This window comes from Equus quagga, chromosome 14, assembly GCF_021613505.1.
Source record: "Equus quagga isolate Etosha38 chromosome 14, UCLA_HA_Equagga_1.0, whole genome shotgun sequence".
Taxonomy (NCBI): Eukaryota; Metazoa; Chordata; class Mammalia; order Perissodactyla; family Equidae; genus Equus; species Equus quagga.
In genome coordinates, this window is record NC_060280.1 from 26,947,573 (window position 1) to 26,967,014 (window position 19,442).

The following is a 19,442-nucleotide window of genomic DNA, read 5'->3' on the forward strand; positions in this document are numbered from 1 at the left end:
ACTGTTGCATCCCCTGCTCAAACTTCAGCTCTGGCCCTCATAACAACACCATCATAAGTACACTAGTTATGGACTTAACAAACTTTATGATTCTAGCATCTTAATTTGGCCTGTGAGCCTTTCTCTCATTTTTGGTCTGTGTTCCATGACCTCTGGGGTAGATTGCCTGGTGGTGTACCCGTGGGCTACCATCACACCAAGGTAATTTCCCAGCTGACACTCTGGACTTATTTGTGAGAGGATAGAAACCCCAAGAGTGGTAGTGACTGATGCCAGGGTGAGGAAGGATGGGGTCCTTGCTCAGAGAGTCTATCACAGGGCTGGGTCGCCTAATTAGGGGTGAAGGGGAAAGGTCCCTTGGTGTGCTAGGGCCCAGAGGAGTCTGGTTACTTGTTCAGGGGGCACCTACAGGGGCAGGCCCCCTTCACCACTGGGGTACTTATCATGAAGAATAGTGAGGGGGCCCCCAAGGGAGACTGCCACAAATAAAAGGCCCCACACATGTACCTGCGACCCAAATCATGTGTAGAGAAGTCTCCCAGACGCTCTGGCTGCGGCCGCGGAAGGTACTCAGCTGTGTCTCCATGACCAGGGACTCTCCCAGCAGGAAGATGAGGAACCACAGATAGGAGGCGGAGTGCAGCAGGAACTTCAGCACTGGGATCTTCAGCAGGCGGCCCAACTTGGGGGTGAGGGGGGAGCATGGCTCTCAGAGTCCTGTTCACATCTCTTCCCCTCCCGGGAGAACTTCCGGAATGTTCAGCCCACACGTGACTCTTCTTTCACTCACTCACTCATTCAGACATTTATCGAGAAAGTATGACTCTGTATTAGGCCTTACACTTTCAGATCTCTTGTTTCCTTCATAATCATATGAAGTGGGTATCAGTACTCTCATTTCTCTGGCTGAGGTACTGAGAATTACAGAGGGAAAGTAATTTTCTTTTGGTCCCACAGGTTCTTCAATCCCAACCATAAAAAAGTAAAATAAAAAATAAATTCATCATCTATCCCAAACTTGTTACTCCTCCTCCTTTGTCTCCTTCTTCGAAAATGACCCGGTCACCTAGGCCAGGAATCTTAAAGGCATCTCTGTCCAATCCCTCAGTCTGATGGTCTCCCTAACTCCTGCCCCTCCCCCAATCCACTCCTCACACCAGTAATAGAGAAGCTTTCTACCACACAGAACTGGTGGGATCACTCACCTCATTAAAGCCCTCAGCGGGTCCATCGTAGCTTATGAGGCTCAGTGCGATCCAGCCCCTGCCCACGCCCCAGCACTCCGTTTGCACTTATGCTTTAAAAGCACAGAATTCCTTTCAGTTTCTCTCATACTTTACATCCTACCTTCCCTGGGTCTTTGGACGTGCTGATCCTGCTTTCTGGAACACTGCTCTCCCTGGTCCTCACGTGGTTCACAGGGACAGGGCTTGCTCTTAATTTTTCCCCAGCAATAGCACAATGCCTGGCTCACAGTAGGGTCTCTAGGAAATATTTGTTGAATGACAGAATAAAAATATCTGGATCCGTAAGGGCTTGAAAGAATTTGTATGTTGTGGGGGAGTCTCTTTAGGAGAGTATAGGGCTGTATATAGGATTCAGGCTTTGGAGGCAGAGAGACCTCAGTTTACATCCTGACTCTGCTGTTTACTGTGTCTCCTGGATAAAAAGAGCACTTCTGTTCCTGTGCCTATAAAATAGAGATGTAATACTTACCTTCCAGGGCCATCTCGAGTTACTTAATGGGAACATTCCCAAAGTTCCTGGCCCAGGACCTGGCATAGAACAAGCGCTCGATACCTGACAGTTATCATTAATTTTGTTCTTAGTACCCGGGACTTGGGCGCCAGCCAGTAGCCAAGGCAGAGGAAGGGCATGGTGAGGAAGATGAGGAAGGCGACAAAGAGCTTCCAGATGGTGGTGCTTCCACGCCAGCCAGCCAGATTCCCACACCAGACGGAGGACAGGACTTGCTGGCAGATGGGGTGTGCTACGAACTAAGCAGAGATGGGGCATGAGCAGAGGACGTGGCCACCAGGCGGGGAGGAGGAAGGGGGAGCCACTTGGGTGCATAGCCCTTACTTTCCTGCCATAGAGATTGAGCCATGTTTCTTTTCTTCCCAGGCCAGCAGCTCAGAAGAGAGGCAACTCACTTGCCATGTGACCTTGGGCAGATGACCCTGTACCTCCCCAGCCCCCCTTGCTTTGGGCCTTGGTTTCCCAGTCTACGAAGCAGCAACTGAACTCAAAGAGTTTCCTGGCCTCTCTGGATCCCACCGTCTTGAATCTAAGTCAGGCAGTGGTGAGTGGAATGGGGTACCCGAGTCAGAACACTCAGGATTCTCTGTCGCCTTAGAAATGTTGGGCACCAGCCTGAATGGTCGTGAGGAGAGAAGCAGGGAAAGTAGGAGTCAGTGTCTTGGGGACAGGGCCAGGGGAGTCATCATGAAGGAAGGCTTTTGGCTAAGCTCCTGGTGGACTAGGATGGGTGGGTGAGAGGCAGGAGTAAGGGGCTGCGGGAGGCTAGAAAGGGAGCATGTCTTTAGCTTAGGGGGGAGGGATGAGACAGGGAGTAATAGAATCACTTGATATCTGAGCCCTGAGAGATCCAGTCTAATCTTGCTGAATAGAGTGAGATACCTAAGTCTAACATCAGAAAAAGACTAGACCAAAGTTCCTCAGCATGCCAGTGGCAGAGGCGAGTGTAAGACCCAGATCTCAGGCCTGAAAGTGGAGTTCTGGCAGGTAATGGGACTTCCAAGGCTGGGGAGGGGTAAGGGGCTTAGACTGAAGGTAAGGAGGGAGGGTGGGAGACCCACAGGTCAAGGGCCTAGATAGAAGGGTGCTCAGAATCAAGGTCTAAGAGGGTCCTGAGGGCAGGGAAAGGACTTGCTCAGGGTTGGAGTGGGGGATACCTAGAGGTGGGGCAAGGGATCAGGGTGGTGGGGTAGGGGAGACAGGTAGGGCTCAGCTGACCCGTTTCTGGTTGTAGTTGACGGCCAGTCGCAGCCTCGCCAGGTTGGGGATGCCTTCCTCAAAGGCCTGGCCCAGGCACTCAGCCTCAGGCTCCATCTCGCTGTCCTTGCCCAGGTCATTGAGCACCACAGTGACCTCGCTCTGGTTCCGGCACATGCCCAGCAGTTCAAAGCCGTAGTCCTGGCTCAGCAACTCCAGGGCAATGTACTCGGGCTGCAGGGAAACAGGTCGGTGCGTGCCTGCGGCCTGTGGACCTGGCCCCATTCAGTCATCCCCCCATCCTCCCAGTAGTGGGCCTGGGCCACCACTGCCCTGCCCTCGGGCCATTAATTCCCCTCATCTGGTGTCACTCTGGGTCATCCGTTCCTTTCTTCTCTGCCACATCACCTCTCCCTCTTGCTGTAATGAGACACCTCCGTGTCAACGTTGCTTATCTGGTGTTACCTCTATCTCATCAATAAGTCATTTCAACCCAAACCCCTCTGTCACCTTTGCCCAGCCTCTGTACTTCCCTTTTCTAAGCCTTATTTCCTGTCCCACTTCTACTCCTATTCATACCCTTCTTGTGTTCATTTAATTGTTTGGAGCACCTACCTTATATGAGAACCCGTGCTGGCTGTTTTAGGAGATCAGACATGAGTAGGACAGGTCTTGCCTCCATCTTACCCATCCTATCCTCGGTTTCACTTGGAGCCCTAACCCCAGAGAGAATCCAAGCTAGGATTTCAGGAGTCTGGGTCTGGGTTCCAGCACCATCCTTTGGGTACTGTCACACTAGTAAGGTACTTCCCCTTTCCAGGCCTCAGCTCCCTTGCCTGGAAAGTGGGGATGTGAACTCCTGCTCTGCCTTCTTCCACGGGCTGCTGTGAGAATGGAGGGCAAGTCCTTTGGAAAGAACTCCCTTTGCCGCCACCTGTGAAGTGGTGACTGTCCATTCTGTGATCCTTCCACAACTCTGGGTGGGAGGCGGTATGCTCTTTCCCCAGCTCGCCCAGCACAGGCCACATCCTGCCTTAGGCCTGTTTTCATATCTTTGTCTGTTTCCCCACCCGATGGTCATCTTGAGCATGGGGACTAAGTCTGTAGGGCACAGAGGGGACGTCAGTGCATGAGTGACGGATGGAACTGGACTGGTGGTATTCAAGGCTCCTGACCAGTCCCTGCCTCCAGGCCTCCCCGGCTCCCCTTCACGCATTCTCTGTCCTGCGCCAGGTCTCCCCAGCACTCATCACCATGTCTACTTTTGTTGCCTGAGAACCTTTGCTTGGACTCCATCCCTACCTCAAATACCCCCCCTACTCCTCTTCACTTGTTTTAAACCACCTGCTTGTGTAGCCAAGGTTAACTGTGTTTCTTCCAAGGAGTCTGTCCTGAACACAACAGCTATAGCTTCCTGTCTCTTCTGGGCTTTGGAAACCCTGTTAGCATCATCCACGGAGGCACTGAATGAAGCTGAGTGTACTGAATGAAGCTGAGTGTCTTGCGAGTGTCTTGTCCCCCTCTCTCTGCCCTCCCCCTGCTTGTGATCACAAGGTTGAGGCTCCAACCCACGATGCTCTAGGTGGGACCACAAAGCAAGTATTCAGAAAGGTTGGGGTCTACCGAATGTCCTCTCTGAGTCTGTCCAGCTGCTTTTCTATCTTTCTGTGTTCTTTCTTCCCTCAGAAAGACTCAGGGTACCCCTAGGTGGGACTTGTGCCGTCCCCATACGACTAGGTGCCCCAAGAGTGACAGCTCTCTGCCATTAAAATGAGATGCCCCTCAGGGTGGGATTCTGTGACTCCCCATCAAAATGGAGGCTTCCTGAGAACAGAATGAGGCCTCATCATCTTTCTGTTGTTTCCCACTTTCCCAGAACACCCACCATAGGCTCAACCATACCCCAGTGGGACAAAACAGATACGGGGCACCAAGGGCAGGAGTGAGATGAGAAACCAACCTTAAACTCAGGCTCCTTGCGTGCAAGGTGCCTGAGCTCTCGGCTGAGCTGGAAGGCAGCCATCATGGCGTCCTCACTGGCCAGTGAGAGGTGGGCCCTGCTGGCAATGCCACGGTAGGTGTTGATGCGGGAGAGGGAGAACTTCAGCAGGTCATAGTGGCGGGCATTGCTGCACTCGAGGCAGGCGCAGGAGACTGGGTGGGGCTGGGCAATGGTGTGGCCCTGGTCCATGAGCAGCTGTGCAATCTCATACAGGTCCTTCTGACAGGCCAGGGTGAGTGGAGTGATACCAGGCGCAAAGCGAGAACCATCAATTGATGAGTCAAAAAAGGCCAGTGAGAAAGACCTAGTGTCCACTTTGCGGCCCTTCTCCCGTTCTAGCCGGGCCAGCAGGCGACGCACCACTGCTGGCTGGTTTGTGTCCACTGCCACTAGCAGTGCCTCATGGATTTGCCGGAAGTCAAACTTGACATTGGCCAACAGCACATCAGTGATGGCCTCGTGGCCCAGGCGGATGGTCAGATTGAGAGCTTCCCTCCAGGAGCGGTCCTCGGCCTCCTCCACATTCCGCAGGGGGCCACCTGGCCCGCCGCCTGTGGCCTCGACCCCTGACTCCAGCAGCTGCTGCACAAGGCCCAGCCGCCCCTCCTGGATGGCAGCCAGGAGTTGGGGTGGGAACTTCAGCTTTTTGTTCACAATCTCGGTCCAGTTAGGCTGCGGAGAGAGGAGAGGGTGGGACCCCGAGTCTCCAACCTTCTTTGCTTTGGGGCCTCCCTCACCCTTCTACCTTCAAGCCTTAACCGTCTATACCCAGCCACCATTATGTTTGTCTGTCTCAAACATACACTAACATTTTTTTTCTTTTTTTAACACTTATGTAGTGCTTATATATGCTAGGTAGTTTTCTAAGCGTTTCACAAGTATGGTAACTCATTCAATCCTTAGAATAACCCTGTGAGGCAGGAGCTCTCACCCACCCTCTAATAGGAGAGGAAACCGAAGTACAGACGTGCCAAGCCCCTCGGATGACAGGGGAACCCAGGCAGTCTGGCTGAGGAGCTGGTGTCTTTAACTACTCTTCCGTGGGGCTTCTAAACTCAGAGGAATTATTATCAGTGGAGTAGCTTTTGGATTTCTGGAATCTCTACTTCTTCAAAACTCCTCAAATATGGGATATAATAATGTAGGTCAATAAAAGATGCAATATATTTTTTCTTTTTTTTTGAGAAAGATTAGCCCTGAGCAAACTGCTGCCAATCCTCTTTTTGCTGAGGAAGACTGGCCCTGAGCTAACATCCCTGCTCATCTTCCTCTACTTTATATGTGGGACGCCTACCACAGCATGGCTTGCCAAGTGGTGCCATGTCCGCACCCGGGATCCAAACTGGCAAACCCCGGGCCGCCAAAGCAGAACGTGTGCACTTAACTGCTGCGCCACTGGGCCGGCCCCTATTTTTTCTTTTTTAAGAAGAAAAATAATGACGCTACTACCTTTATCAGTTTTACTCCAAAATTAAATTCTACATTACATTATGTACCTATTCACAAATGTCTGATTTGTGAATTATATGGTTTATATAATGTGATCATCTTATATACTGACAATATGAATGCTGCCCAAAAAATCATATCTGTGTAGGGGATAAATTTCACTTTCATATTTTCTAGGAATTAATCATTTTGGAAATATCTTTTCATACCTTTTATAATAATAGTTTCTTGCATAGATTTGTTAAGCTGTTAGTAAGTAATACCTCATTTACTGGTGTGAAATACTGATATTTAGAAAACTGGTCTTCGTTGAAAACTGGTCTTCTTTTCCTTTTTTTAAAACTCAGTGGCTAAAAAACACACAAAGGTATTCTTTTATGGTAGTAGAGGTGAGAATTCAGACATCAGTATCATTGGGCTAAAGCCAAGGTGTGAGCAGGGCACAGCGGCTCTAGAGAATCCTTTCTTTAGTTTCTAGAGTTGTATTCCCAGCATTCCTTAGTTTATGGCCACTTCTCCCATCTTAAAACCCAGCAGCATAGGATCTTCAAATTTCTTGAAGATCAAAGATGACAAAAATTTTCTTAGTCATTATTTTATTGTGGGGATTCTCAGATTAGGAAAGTGCCAGGACTGGCTCTGATTGGGGGCCCCTTCCTTAGCACAACTTCTATCCTCACAGGAACACCCTCACACAGTGGAGCCAAATGTGGGTACCTTGAGAAAGGGTAGGTTAAACAGGTGGATGGGGCTGCACTGGGAGCCTAACCCCACACACAGGCACATGGGGTCTCCCATCTTGTTGACTTCATCTCCCAGCTGCTCATCCTTCTGGAAGTCCCAGAGCCTCCGAAGGACAGGTCCAGACTTGTCTACACGGGAGGGTCTTTGAACTGGGCTTTTCCAAAGCCCCTCAGCTGTGTCCAGGCCTCTCATCAGGATCCCAACAGGCTCCTCCAGCAACCCGCCTGGCTTTGCCCTCTCCTCTTGGGCAGCCTTGCTCCCCCTCAGTGCTGCCTTGTCCCTTACTTCTACCAGCCCGAGCCCCATCCTTACTGCTCTTCTCTTCTGGACCCAGGCTCAGGGCTCCAAGGGCTCCTCTCCCACCCATGTCCACCACCTGCATGGCAGCTAGGATGTCCCTGCCGCACCTCTGGGTCAATCTATTGTTTTAATCACAGCCATAAATGGGACCAGGATGGGGGAAGGTAGGGGAGCAGGCCTCTTACCGTGAGGGGGTCCATGGCTGCACCCACCTATGCTGGCAGGGACCAAGGGACTGGGCTTCTGCTCTGTCTGCTCCCCTGACTGTGCCCAGCTTCCTCTTTCCTACCCATTTACAACCCCGCCCTGGGCCCTCCCTTTGCCAGGACCAGCTGCTCCCCTTCTGCCCTGTACTCTGGAGACCAGGGGAACTGGTGTTAGTGTCACACAATGAAGTCTTCTGGGAAAGGGGAGAGAGGACATAAGTGCTCAAAGAAGGTGGGAACAGAATTCAGAACGTCATAGGTGGAGGGACCTTACAGACCCTCTGGTTCAACCGCCTCATTGTACAGATGGGGCCTGGGATTTGCCCAAGGTTTCAGTCAAACCTAGAATTATTCCTTAGTCATTAACCCATCGGATCCCTGTAATACCTCTGTGAACAGGAGGACAAGGGTTTTCTTTCTGTTACTGAGGGTTAATTCTGGGCCCAAGACAAATAATTTGCTTAAAGTCACACAGCAACACTGTTACCTGATTATATCTAGGGAGAGAACCCACAAAGGATACTGAGAGTTAAGTTCACGGGATGCTGGAGGTCAGTCTCATACTCAAAAAACACTCACCTTCCCAGTACACCACAGGATCTTATCTGTCAGGCAGTGCTTTTCTTTTCATTGGGCCTCAGTTTTCCTTTCAGGAAAATGGGTGTGGGGATGTACACCACTCACTGAGAGGGAGGCATTCTGGATTGTGTCCCAAAGCCCCAGAGAGATCATCAATTCTACCCCGGAAGTTCCAAAGGGGAAAAGGATGGAGCTGTCCTTGGGAGAATAGGGTGCCATGGTGACAGGATCCTTGACAACTGGGAGTGGGGAGCAGGCTGGGCCCAGAGGTGCCCTCAGGCAGAGTCCTGAGGGAAAATGAATGGAGGGAAGGAGAGAAGGCGGCTTGGCCTCATCAGCCCTTCTCAGCTGTCAAGAGATCCACTCTGCAGTTTTAGTCATAGAGGGCAGAGGGGGCCAAAACCAAAGGGCCTCATGGCTCATCACTGAGGGACTCCCCACACGTGCTGGCATGTTCTTCTACTTCTCCTGCTGAGAACTGCAACTGGCAGATAGGGCACTGGACCCAGGAAATGGGTGGTGAGCTCTCCGGGGAGGACACCCACAGTGCAGACGGTGATGAAGATGGTGATGAGGAGGGAGAGGCTGGGTGAGGTGGGGAGGCTTCTCCACAAGTGGCAGCATGCTGGAGAAGAATCTCCATGCTGAAGGAGCCTAAGGGGGAGAGAAGGAGGTAAGCACAATTGGGCCTGCTCCCAGGCAGGATGCCAGCCCAAGCAATCCGAAGGAACGTCTGCTGTCAAAATGCAGCTGTTTTTGCAGGATATTTACTATGATTGAATATTTCACACCCGAGAGACGCTATCCAGTCATGAACCCACTAAACCTTTATCAAGTGTTCGCAATGGGCCTGCCACTGTGCTTGGAGCTGAGGATGTAAACCCAGGCCTGTTCTTATGGACTGGTGAGTCGAGGGGTAAAGACAAGCTTTGACCACGAATAACTATGATACAAAGCGGAAGGTAAGAAGCGCTAAGCCCAAGGGAATCAGAATGCTGCAGGAGCTCAGTGAGAGAGACTATCTGAGAAGCTCAAAGATGACTTGGCAAATAAGAACCACGTGAATAGAGACTGAGAGGGTAAGTAGACTTTGGCTGTGGAGGAGTTATGAAGGAAATTCTAGGTCCTCGCTGATAGTGTTTTATATTGTTTTGTTTCATGGTTCTCCTGAGGACAGGGCCTATGTCCCTTCCCCAGCTTGGACAACAGTGTGAGCAGATGTTCAATTTAGACTTGAACGTAACTGCAGAGATGACAGAGGCTAGGAGTCCAAGTTCAAATGTTTCCTGGCAGCATTCCCAGATCTCCTATTCCTCCCTCAAGGATGCTTAGAGGTCACACAACAACCCCTTGTGCCCAAGCAGCTTACCTGCACAAATGGGGCACTGTCCACTCTCCTGGGCACTGCTGCTTTGGGCCTCGGCCTGGTGCTGTTTTCTTTGCCCTGCCTTTGCTATCCCCCTCCTGTTTGGCCGAGAGTTTGAGTTGGATAAAGGCCTGTGAGAAAGAATAGTTAAACTCCAGTTATTAACAAGAGGCCACGAGGACTGAAGGAGCCTTGAATTAGGGCGAAAAGGATGTAGACTAGTTGATGCGGAGCCAGGAGCCCTGGGTTGGAGGCCTGGTCTTCCCACTCATTTAAGCTTCGAACATCTGAGAACAGAGCTTCTATTACTGACTTCAGGTTTCTTATTTTTTTAAGATATAGTGCACATTCCATAAAATTCATCCTTTTGAAGTATACTATTTAATGATTTTAGGATATTCACAAGGTTGTGTAACCACCAAAACTACCTAATTCCAGAACATTTTTATCACCCCAAAAAGAAACCCTGAACCCATTAGTAGTTACTCCCCATTTCTCTATCCCCACAGACCCTGGAAACCACTAATCTACTTTCTGTCTCTATGGATTTGTCTATTCTGGACATTTCCTATAAATGGAATTATATAATATGTGTTCTTTTGTGTTTGATTTCTTTCACTTATATGTTTTCAAGGTTCATCCATGTGGTAGGGTATATCAGTACTTCATTCCTTTGTCATGGCTAAAATATTCCCTTGTATGGATATACCATATTCATCAGTTGGTAGACGTTTGAGTTGTTTCCACTTTTGGGCTATTATGAATAATGCCGCTATGAGCATTCGTCTACACATTTTTGTGTAAACACCAGTTATCAATCTTTCGAGTTATATTCCTAGGAGTGGAATTGCTGGGTTATATGGTAACTCTAGGTTTAGCTCTTTTAGGAACTGTCAAACTGTTTACCAAGGTAGCTGCACCATTTTACATTCTCAGTGGCACTTACATGAGAGTTCCAATTTCTCCACACCTTTGCAGCACTTTGCCAACAAGTGTCTTTTCGATTATAGCCATCGCAGTGGGTGTGAGGTGATCACTGTTGTTTTGATTTGCATTTCTCTGATGGCTAATGATGTTGAGCATCTTTTCATGTGCTTATTGGCCATTTGTGCATCTTCTTTGGAGAAAACTCTATTCGGATCCTTTGTCCATTTTAAAAATTAGTTTATCTTTTTATTGAGTTGTAAGCATTCCTTATATATTCTAGATACAAGTGCCTTATCAAACACATGATATGCAAATATTTTCTCACATATTCTGTGGGTTGTCTTTTTATTTTCTTGACAGTGTCCTTTGCAGCAGAAAAAGATTTAAATTTTAATGAAGTCCAAGAGATACAGTGTACTCTCCAGATGCTGGTTCATTACACGGCTACCTCCTTGCCTAGCTCCAAGTCTGACAACATGTGGCCAAGGATATCTTTTCTCTACTACCCTCTAGGTCCAGACATGAGATCAAGACCCAGACACAAGGGTACACTGTGACCTAACTGAAACACAAGTGGAGGAAGGACAGCTGCTGAAGATCAGTAAGGTTTGGGGAGGCGATCTGGGTCTTTCAGGTTGACCTGCTCACCTGCGGGCTTGTACTTTCCGTCTCTTCGTCCTGCCCACGTGGTTCTCTGAGGTTGGCTCCTCTGGTCTGGGTTCTATGTGAGAAATGCTCATTAAATCCAGCTCATTAACAAAAGGGCCTGCACATACGATGTTCCTTCTTTTAAGAATATTCTTCCTATCCTCTTTGTCTGGCTAACTCTTCCTTACTCTTCAAGTCTTAGATGAAATGCTAATTCCTGTGAGGCACTTCCCTGGATTCTCTAGTTTAAGCCTTGTCATCCTATTATGCTCTGCCTTTGAAGTACTTATCACAGTTTTAAGTTTTAGATTTTCCTGTGTGACATGGACACACATCTCTCCATTAGGGTAGGAGCATTCCTATTTTATTTACTGTGGTATCCCTGGCACCTAGCACAGAGCCTTGTAAATACGGATGTTCAATAACTATCTGTCAAATGAGTGGTAACAAAAAACAGCAACAAAGACTTGTCTAGTTTTTCAGAACTTATAAAACACTTTGTATAGCATTTAACATAGTTTAAAGTGCTTTCATAAGCTCGGGTGCCCCAAAAAAGGTTAGCTCCCTTCTCATTCTCTGTCTTTTAAAATAATAAACTACATCCTTCCTTACATGGTAGGCAGCTTCTGAAATAACTCCCACTGGTTCCTGCCTCCTGGTATTCATGCCTCCCCTTGAGCGTGAGCAGGACCTAGTAACTTGCTGCTAATGAACAGAATATGGCAAAAGTGATGGGATGTCACTTCTGTGACTAGGTTACAAAAGACTGACTTCTTTCTTGCTAGCACTCTCTCTCTTGCCCTCTAGCTTGCTCACTCTGATGAAGCAAGCTGCCAGAGTGTGAGGACGCTCTGTGGAATGGCTCTCGTGGCAAAGGAACTGGGGGAAGCCAGGAAGAACTGAATCCTACCCACAACCATGTGAGTGAGCTAGGGAGCAGATCCTTTTCAGCTGAGATGACTACAGCCTTGCGACAAATCCAGAGCCAGAGGAGCCAGTTAGCCACGCCCAGATTCCTAACCATCAGAAACTGCGAGGTAATAAATATCGTTTTAAGCTACTAAGTTTTTGGGTACCTTGTTATGCAACAATAGATAACCAATGTACCCTATTTCTGCAATGAAATGATATACTCATTATTTTACTAATTTGTTCAGTTCCTTGAAATGACAGATAAACTATTTCCTTTTAAAAAAATTTTTCCAAAGAAGCAATGAGAGAAACCAAGGGTTTCAGTGAGAACTCTACTTGTTTGCTCTCTCTTGGTATCTAGAATAGTAAAATGAGCAAGAGTTCTGGAGTTCAGATCCTGGCTCTGCCACTTAGTAGCTGTGTGATTCAGAATATTTAACCTCTCTGAACCTCAGATTCTTTTGTAAAATGAGTATAACAGTATCTACTTCCTAAGCTTGTTGTGAACATTAAATAAAGTTAGTGAAAGTGGCTTGCGATGTCTGGTGCAAAGGAGGAACTCCAAAATGTTTAATTCTTTCTTCCTCTGTGATAGATCCATACTATTCCCCTACTTTGTTTCTCCAGTACATTCCATACACCACCACCCTGTCTTAATGGTCATTCACAGATGATAACAGAATGTTAATATTAGAAGAGGCTTAAATACTATTTGGTTTAATTCCTACACTTTGAAGATGAGGGAATTGAAGCCCAAAGAGATAAAGGTTCCTGATTCCTAAGCCAGTGCTCTTTCAATTTCTATACAATATGTGACTTCTCTTCTGGTAACAAGACACTAACAAGTGTCTTTTCTCCCACATGCAGTCTCATTTGTGAGCCAGCCTTGGATAGTAGCAGTGGATTCAGGAAGGACAGTGCTAGGGAGAGTAAGGAGCTAAAGGTAGGTCATCGGGTCTCACCCGTGCTGTCTGGATGACTGGCACCTGGTTCTGCCTGGTTGTTCTTTGCGCTTGCCACACTGGCAGGAGGTGCCCTGAGGGCAGCTGAAAGCACCATGCAGGCTGAACGCCCCAAAGTCCCTGGCTGCAGCTGCTTTAGGATATTCCTAAGCTCTGACATTTCCTTGGTGCTCCTGCAGGGAAACAGAGAGTACTTGGTTTCACTCAGAAGAGAGACTCCATTCTGCCCACCCAAGTCAATGGCATCAAACCAAGAAAGTCAGTCTTATACACAGATAGGGTTAGGCCTAGCATATGTGGTTAATTGGCAGAACCCAGGCTGGGCTTGCATGCCTGGGAGTGACTCGGTAGCCTTTCTCTTCCAGGAGAAAGGACTGAGACGTGACGGGGGGACTCCACTCTGGCAGCAACGTACGTTTGAGGATCTGGGAAGAATGTCCTCCGAATGGAAGGATTAGCCAGCCAGGGGCTAGGACCAGACTCCTCAGCATCAGAAGAGCCCTGAGAAGAAAATGGAGAAATATGAAATACAGACATTCACCACCAGGGGACACTGCCACCTAGTGCCAGGGATACTCCTGCGCCTGATCAGCTTAGTTAATGAGTGAATGATCTGCTATTACTTGGACCTGGCACCTGTGCTTGCGTGCGTGCTCTCTCTCCCAGCCCTAGGATGTGAGGTTCTGTGATTTTGTATACTTAGTTCCTCAATGCAGAGGGTTCTGTCATGATCCTGAAAGCCCCCGGGATAAAAGAACACACACCGCTGGGAAAAAAAGGGCTACGGGACTTGTGTTACGTGCAAACTTTTGAAAGCATATATATATATATCTATTTTATTTTGTACATACATAAAATTGATTCATGTAGGTACAAAACTCAAATTACTTATCTCTCTTTATACACCTATGTGAGAGAAACAAATCATACATATATATTTCTTTATAATGACAGTTCCATTTTGAAGTATTTTGGGACATTTTTGTCAATTTTCCCTTCTAAATATTATTTAAGGGTATCATTTAATTTCCAAGTCTGATTAATTTTGTGAACAATGTTGTTCACCTGCAACTAAAAAATCACCAATTTTAGCCACCATTTCTAGCCATCTATAAAGAGATGTACATGTGTATTTATGTATATATAGATATCACACGTCTCTCTCTCTCTCTAGCATTAACACGGTATCTAATTATCCCAGGCATTTTAGAAACCTCTATACTTCTAACTTCAGAAATGTCTATGTGCAACAATCTTGCAATAGATCATTTCTACATAGATTTTATTTGTGTGTTATGCAACGGTGTCTTAATTCTTTGTCAAAATTCAAGTTATCTGTGTCGATTCATCTGTGGCTACTTCCTTTTAAATTTTTCCAAATTTCCTTTTTCCTCTTGAATTAAAAAAAATTTTCTTTAAGCTTATGACATTTTAGTCATCTTAAATTATAAAATTGAGGGCCATCGATTCATTTCCATGTACCAACCCTCTCTTGTAGAAATGTTTCAGAGTCTCCTTTCCCTGTGGTTTCACTGAGGTACCTGCATATGTATTTCACTCTGTTATTGATGTCCAATGCCTTTCTGACATTATGGTTCTGGAGTTGCTGACTCCCTTCCTCCTCGATCCCATCATGGTCCTAAAGGTGCAGAGTAATTTAGACAGCTAAAATGGAAAAGATTCTAGGAAGCCCTTATTTATCCTACAGTTAGGGAGACCATATGTCCTGGAGTACCTGGGATAGTCCTGCTTTATGTCTGTTTTCTTGATATAATTATTAACAGCAGTCTTTTCTGCTCTCAAAGTGTCTCAGTTTGGATGATAAATTTTATGGTGATCCCATCTACAACTCACCGCTGAAATGTCATCATTTATATAATGAACGTTTACACTAAAAGCCTACTTTGCTCTAGGCACTGTTCTAGCTGCCAGGAGTGTATTATGGAACAAGACAAACAGGCCCCTAATCTCACAGGGCTTCCATTCGACCGAATAGCCAGGGCCATAGAACTCTAGCTCCATTCACATCAGCTCCCGGAACCGCAATATCGGAACCTGGCAGAGCACAGTGAGCTGCTTCCACTGGTCCTTCTGTGTTTTTTAGCCCTTCCCACAGTGGAAGAATAAATCTCAGACCAAGCTTTACTTCGTCTCAGTTCCCTGGGTCTCTCCCAAGGCTGTTCTACAAAAGCATCTACTCCTCCTCTGTCTGCTCTAACTGCATGTTCTCCTCCCAATGCCCAGTCTCTTCTTTGTCTCTGTAACCTCAACAGGAGTGACAACTGTGAGATTCGCTCCTGGGAACTGAAATTCTTTGGTTATGTCAAATGTTTGAAGCTTCTAAAAATGTGCTGTGTGCATAGGAAGCACTGTGGTGTAATCACAGGAGACCTGATTTCTAGTCCCTGTTCTGCTCTGATTCACCATGTGAATCTGAATATTTAAGTTTCCCTAGCTGAGATGTACAACGAGGTAGTTGGAGCTTGATGATCTCTCGGTATTTTTTCATCTCTTGAATTCTATGACTCTAGCTTTGGGTAATTATATTTTCATATTTGTTTGTGAGTGAATTATGGTGGAGGGTAATGGCTTGGAAAGATAAATGGAGACACCAGTACCCAGAAAGCAGGAGGAGTCAGAATAGACTTGGGAAGAAAAAATAACTAGAAAACTGGCTGAGAAAAGGGGAGGTAAATTGAGCAGATACCTAAACATCTATACCTATACACAGCCAGAAACCTATACCTCTTCTCTTAGAAGTATGTGTATTGTACACGGACAGAAAGCAGGGGGGCAAATGAAATTGGAGAGCACATATCTAAGAATATAACTGGCTTTGCTAGGCAGGAGGGTCAGGGACCAACAACGACAGAGGGCTGTAAGTGAGCCCTGGGACTTGCAGGTGCTGGAAGGAAAAGTCTGATGAAAGCTATAGCCCCCAAAACCTAGAAATAAAGTATGAGATTAAGTTTGAAGCCAAAAAGAATTTCATGATGGCTAAAGAACAAATGCTCCAGCAGCTTTGTGCACACTACACTGAAGGCTGACTCACTTGAATCTTCTACGTGTGAAAGGGAAGGGGAGGAGTTCACTTCTACCTGTAAGAAAGGGTAGCAAGTCCATTTATGTTTGTATTGGAATGTATTTGTGTGTCTGCATGTTTCTCTCTCAGTCAAGCACCAGCTACCCAACCAGAAACTGAAAAGGGTGGGGAAATATTAAGTCCTTGTTCTACCATCATACATACCTGGCTCGGCCCAGAGCTCCCAGGGTCTGAGGGATCCACCACAGGCTCATCTAAGGAGTCTAGAGAGGAACACACCCGCAGGAAGGCCAGGCCAAAAGACTGATGGCGTGTGAAGGGTTGGGAGCAGGTAAGGCGAAGTCGATCCCATGACTCACTTGATGCTGGAGCCAGGAAATCATCTCAAGGAAAATGAGGGGGAAGGAAATGCATGAGTAGCAGGGAAAAAGGAAGAGAAGGTCAATACTGAGGAGAGGAGAGAAAACACAGGGACTATACAGAGTAAACTCCAACAAAAGGAAGAATGGAGGTCATCAGTAACTGGCCCCTCAGGCTTTGGTGCTCAGGAGTGGGCAGTGCCATGCAGGCCAGTCAGGGCCCTCTCAGACCCACTGCCCTGCCTTCCCACCATTGCTCCTCTCTGTCACGGTTCCACACTGTTCCCAGTATGAGTATATCCTCATTCTACACCTCTCCAGGGACCTTATCAATGTCTCGTCTCCTCTCCTCCTTTCTTTCCTTTCCTCCTTTTTTTCTTTCTTTCTTTTTTTTTTTTTAAGATTTTATTTTTTTCTTTTTCTCCCCAAAGCCCCCCGGTACATAGTTGTATATTCTTTGTTGTGGGTCCTTCTAGTTGTGGCATGTGGGACGCCACCTCAGTGTGGCTCAATGAGCAATACCATGTCCGCACCCAGGATCTGAACCAACGAAACACTGGGCCGCCTGCAGCGGAGCGCACAAACTTAACCACTCGGCCACGGGGCCAGCCCCTTTTTCTTTCTTTTGAGGAAGATTAACCCTGAGCTAACATCTGTTTTCATCCTCCTCTACTTTAAAAGTGGGATGCCTGCCACGGCCTGGCTGGATAAACGGTGTGTAGGTCCACACCCAGGATCTGAACCGGCAAACCCGGGCTGCTGAAGTGGAGCACGTGAACTTAACCACTATGCCACCAGGCCGGCGCCTCAATGTCTCTTTTTCACAGGAGGTACCTGTAGTATTGGGGTCTGGGGTGAAGACTTGCCAAATGGATTAGCTGAGCTACATCTATCCTTCCTGGACCATGAGACCTCAGCATCCCTCACACCACCACATGCCCTACACACCCACTCACAGTATCACATACCAATAATACAAACCCTACTCACCTTCAATTGCCAGCACTATCTAGTCAGTATCTCATCTCCTCCACCTCATATGCCCCTCCCATATCACTCTTCCTTCACAACATTACAAACACCTCCAATTTAAACCCAGCCAAATCCTTACTAGACTGTAAGTCTCTAGAAGCCGGGAATCAGATCTTATGTTTCTTCTGCAGTGCCTGGTGAACATAGATTTGCATAGAAGAGAACTCAGGAAACACTGTATGCTACATAACTATAACCATCATATAGTCTATCACTTACATAAATGTTTATCCTACACTCACATTTATATACACTTATACAAACAAAAACACGCTAATCACAAATACGAATTCTACATCAGGCTCCACCAAATCAAGTTACACGTAAATATAAATCACAGCTTATAAATATCCCAGCTATCACATATTCTCATCATGGAGAACTCACACACAAACATACCACATGGTTGTTCGCTCATTAACTACCCTATCCCCTCAACAGATAGAACTAAGCCTCTGCGTGGGTTCCCTCCCACAGCATATATCCAAGAGAACTTACAGCCCTCTAGAGTACTGCGTCTCTCTCTCTCATAATCTCTCTCTCTCTGTCTCTCCCCCATTTCTGCCTTTGCCCTCCTTACCATCTTTAAACATGCGGACCCCTGAGCGGTTCTTCCCCTGCTTTGAATCAGCTAGGGACATGAGCATGGTTGCAGGGAGCAGGGTGACAAAAGGTCTGTCCAGGGACCAGGAAGAACGGCCCACATCAATTTGCAGGAAAGCACAGCCACAGTTACCTGGGGACAAACAGTTGAGAGAAGGATAAGGGTGATGGGGTGACAGGGGCTCCTCCCCTGACTTCAGACAAGGGAATCAGATGGGAAGAAGATGCTCCTCCATTCTAGAGCTAGTTGGAAGCCCAGAGAGGTCACGCAACATAGGAGTCCCACAGTGAGACAGTAACTGAAGTGGGAGGAGACCTCAGCCTGCTCAACGACAAGGTGAAGGTCCGCCATGTTCTTCCCAGGCAGAAACCTTCCCCTGACTGAAGAGACTTGCCGCTTCCCTGTCTTCTGGCTCTGGTAGGCGGTGCTAAACTCTGTCTTTCTTAGATCCTTGCTAGGCAGCCTGACATCTCTCTGTCCTGACAGAGCTGAGACCAACGGTCTTTGTCAGTTCTCTATTCCAGAGAATTCTCAGGCCAACCTCGTCAACCCGTCAATTCCTATGGTGCCTTCCTGGATAAGCCTGCACAGTTCATCCCCAGCATCCTCCTGACTCTGATGATTAGAGGTATATACGGAGTCTATCTGTTGGCATTTATAATTATGTCAATGTTCTAAGGCTTCACCTGGACCACTCAGATCAAAGCAGGGCAGGTATGTCGCATAATTCAAGGAATGCCATTCACATTGTACTCTATGTGAACAGAACCCTTAAAGTTTACCAACACAGTCCTGTCCCAGGGGCAAGGGCCCCATTTCCCCTTCACACCAGGTAGAGCTTATTCCATGAAGGCTGCTCAGCTAGACTGAATTGAGACATTTTGGTGGAGCATTTGGAGGGGAATGTTACTCCTATGCTGTCCCGCAGCAGTTCTTGGGCCCCAGAAAACTCACTCACCCACATCGATGTAGCCAATCGGCACCGCCCTCTCCAGCTGGAGTTCCACTTTCAGTTGCCCACTCCTGTCCTGAGGGCAGCTGAGCCAAGGGCCCTTCTGACTGTCTGGGTTCAGCAAGTTCTCCACAGGATACTTGGGATCCTAAGTCAGAGAGAGGAGGAGAAAATCAGGAACCTCACTGAGCCCAAGGGGAAAAGGCTGCCCAGGAATGAGGGATCCCTACACTCCCAAACCTTTCCAGGCCTCCTAACACAATGCAAAAGGCACTAGACTGGAGTCCATAGGAATACCAAGGGATTTACAGACACCATTTACCTCCCCTTCACTTACCCGACTACCTCATTTAATCCTCCTAAAAACTATCATTGCTTCTTAGTTAACAGATCGAAAAACCA

General features: G+C 47.4%; 1 protein-coding gene across 1 annotated transcript in view; it reads right to left on the bottom strand.

Moving 5' to 3' along the window:
• XNDC1N (XRCC1 N-terminal domain containing 1, N-terminal like) overlaps positions 1-19,442 on the bottom strand; it is a 38,344-nt gene that overhangs the window by 11,706 nt on the left and 7,196 nt on the right. Inside the window, exons 3-15 of the mRNA XM_046685348.1 lie at positions 19,047-19,188; positions 18,065-18,220; positions 16,298-16,476; positions 13,466-13,551; positions 13,051-13,223; positions 11,177-11,249; positions 9,605-9,732; positions 8,781-8,889; positions 7,805-7,850; positions 4,916-5,635; positions 2,977-3,189; positions 1,833-1,997; positions 508-682 (exon numbers count right to left, since the gene is read on the bottom strand). Of these exons, the coding sequence (XP_046541304.1) occupies positions 508-682; positions 1,833-1,997; positions 2,977-3,189; positions 4,916-5,635; positions 7,805-7,850; positions 8,781-8,889; positions 9,605-9,732; positions 11,177-11,249; positions 13,051-13,223; positions 13,466-13,551; positions 16,298-16,476; positions 18,065-18,220; positions 19,047-19,188 (2,365 nt within the window). The remainder of the gene's footprint in view (positions 1-507; positions 683-1,832; positions 1,998-2,976; positions 3,190-4,915; positions 5,636-7,804; positions 7,851-8,780; positions 8,890-9,604; positions 9,733-11,176; positions 11,250-13,050; positions 13,224-13,465; positions 13,552-16,297; positions 16,477-18,064; positions 18,221-19,046; positions 19,189-19,442) is intronic.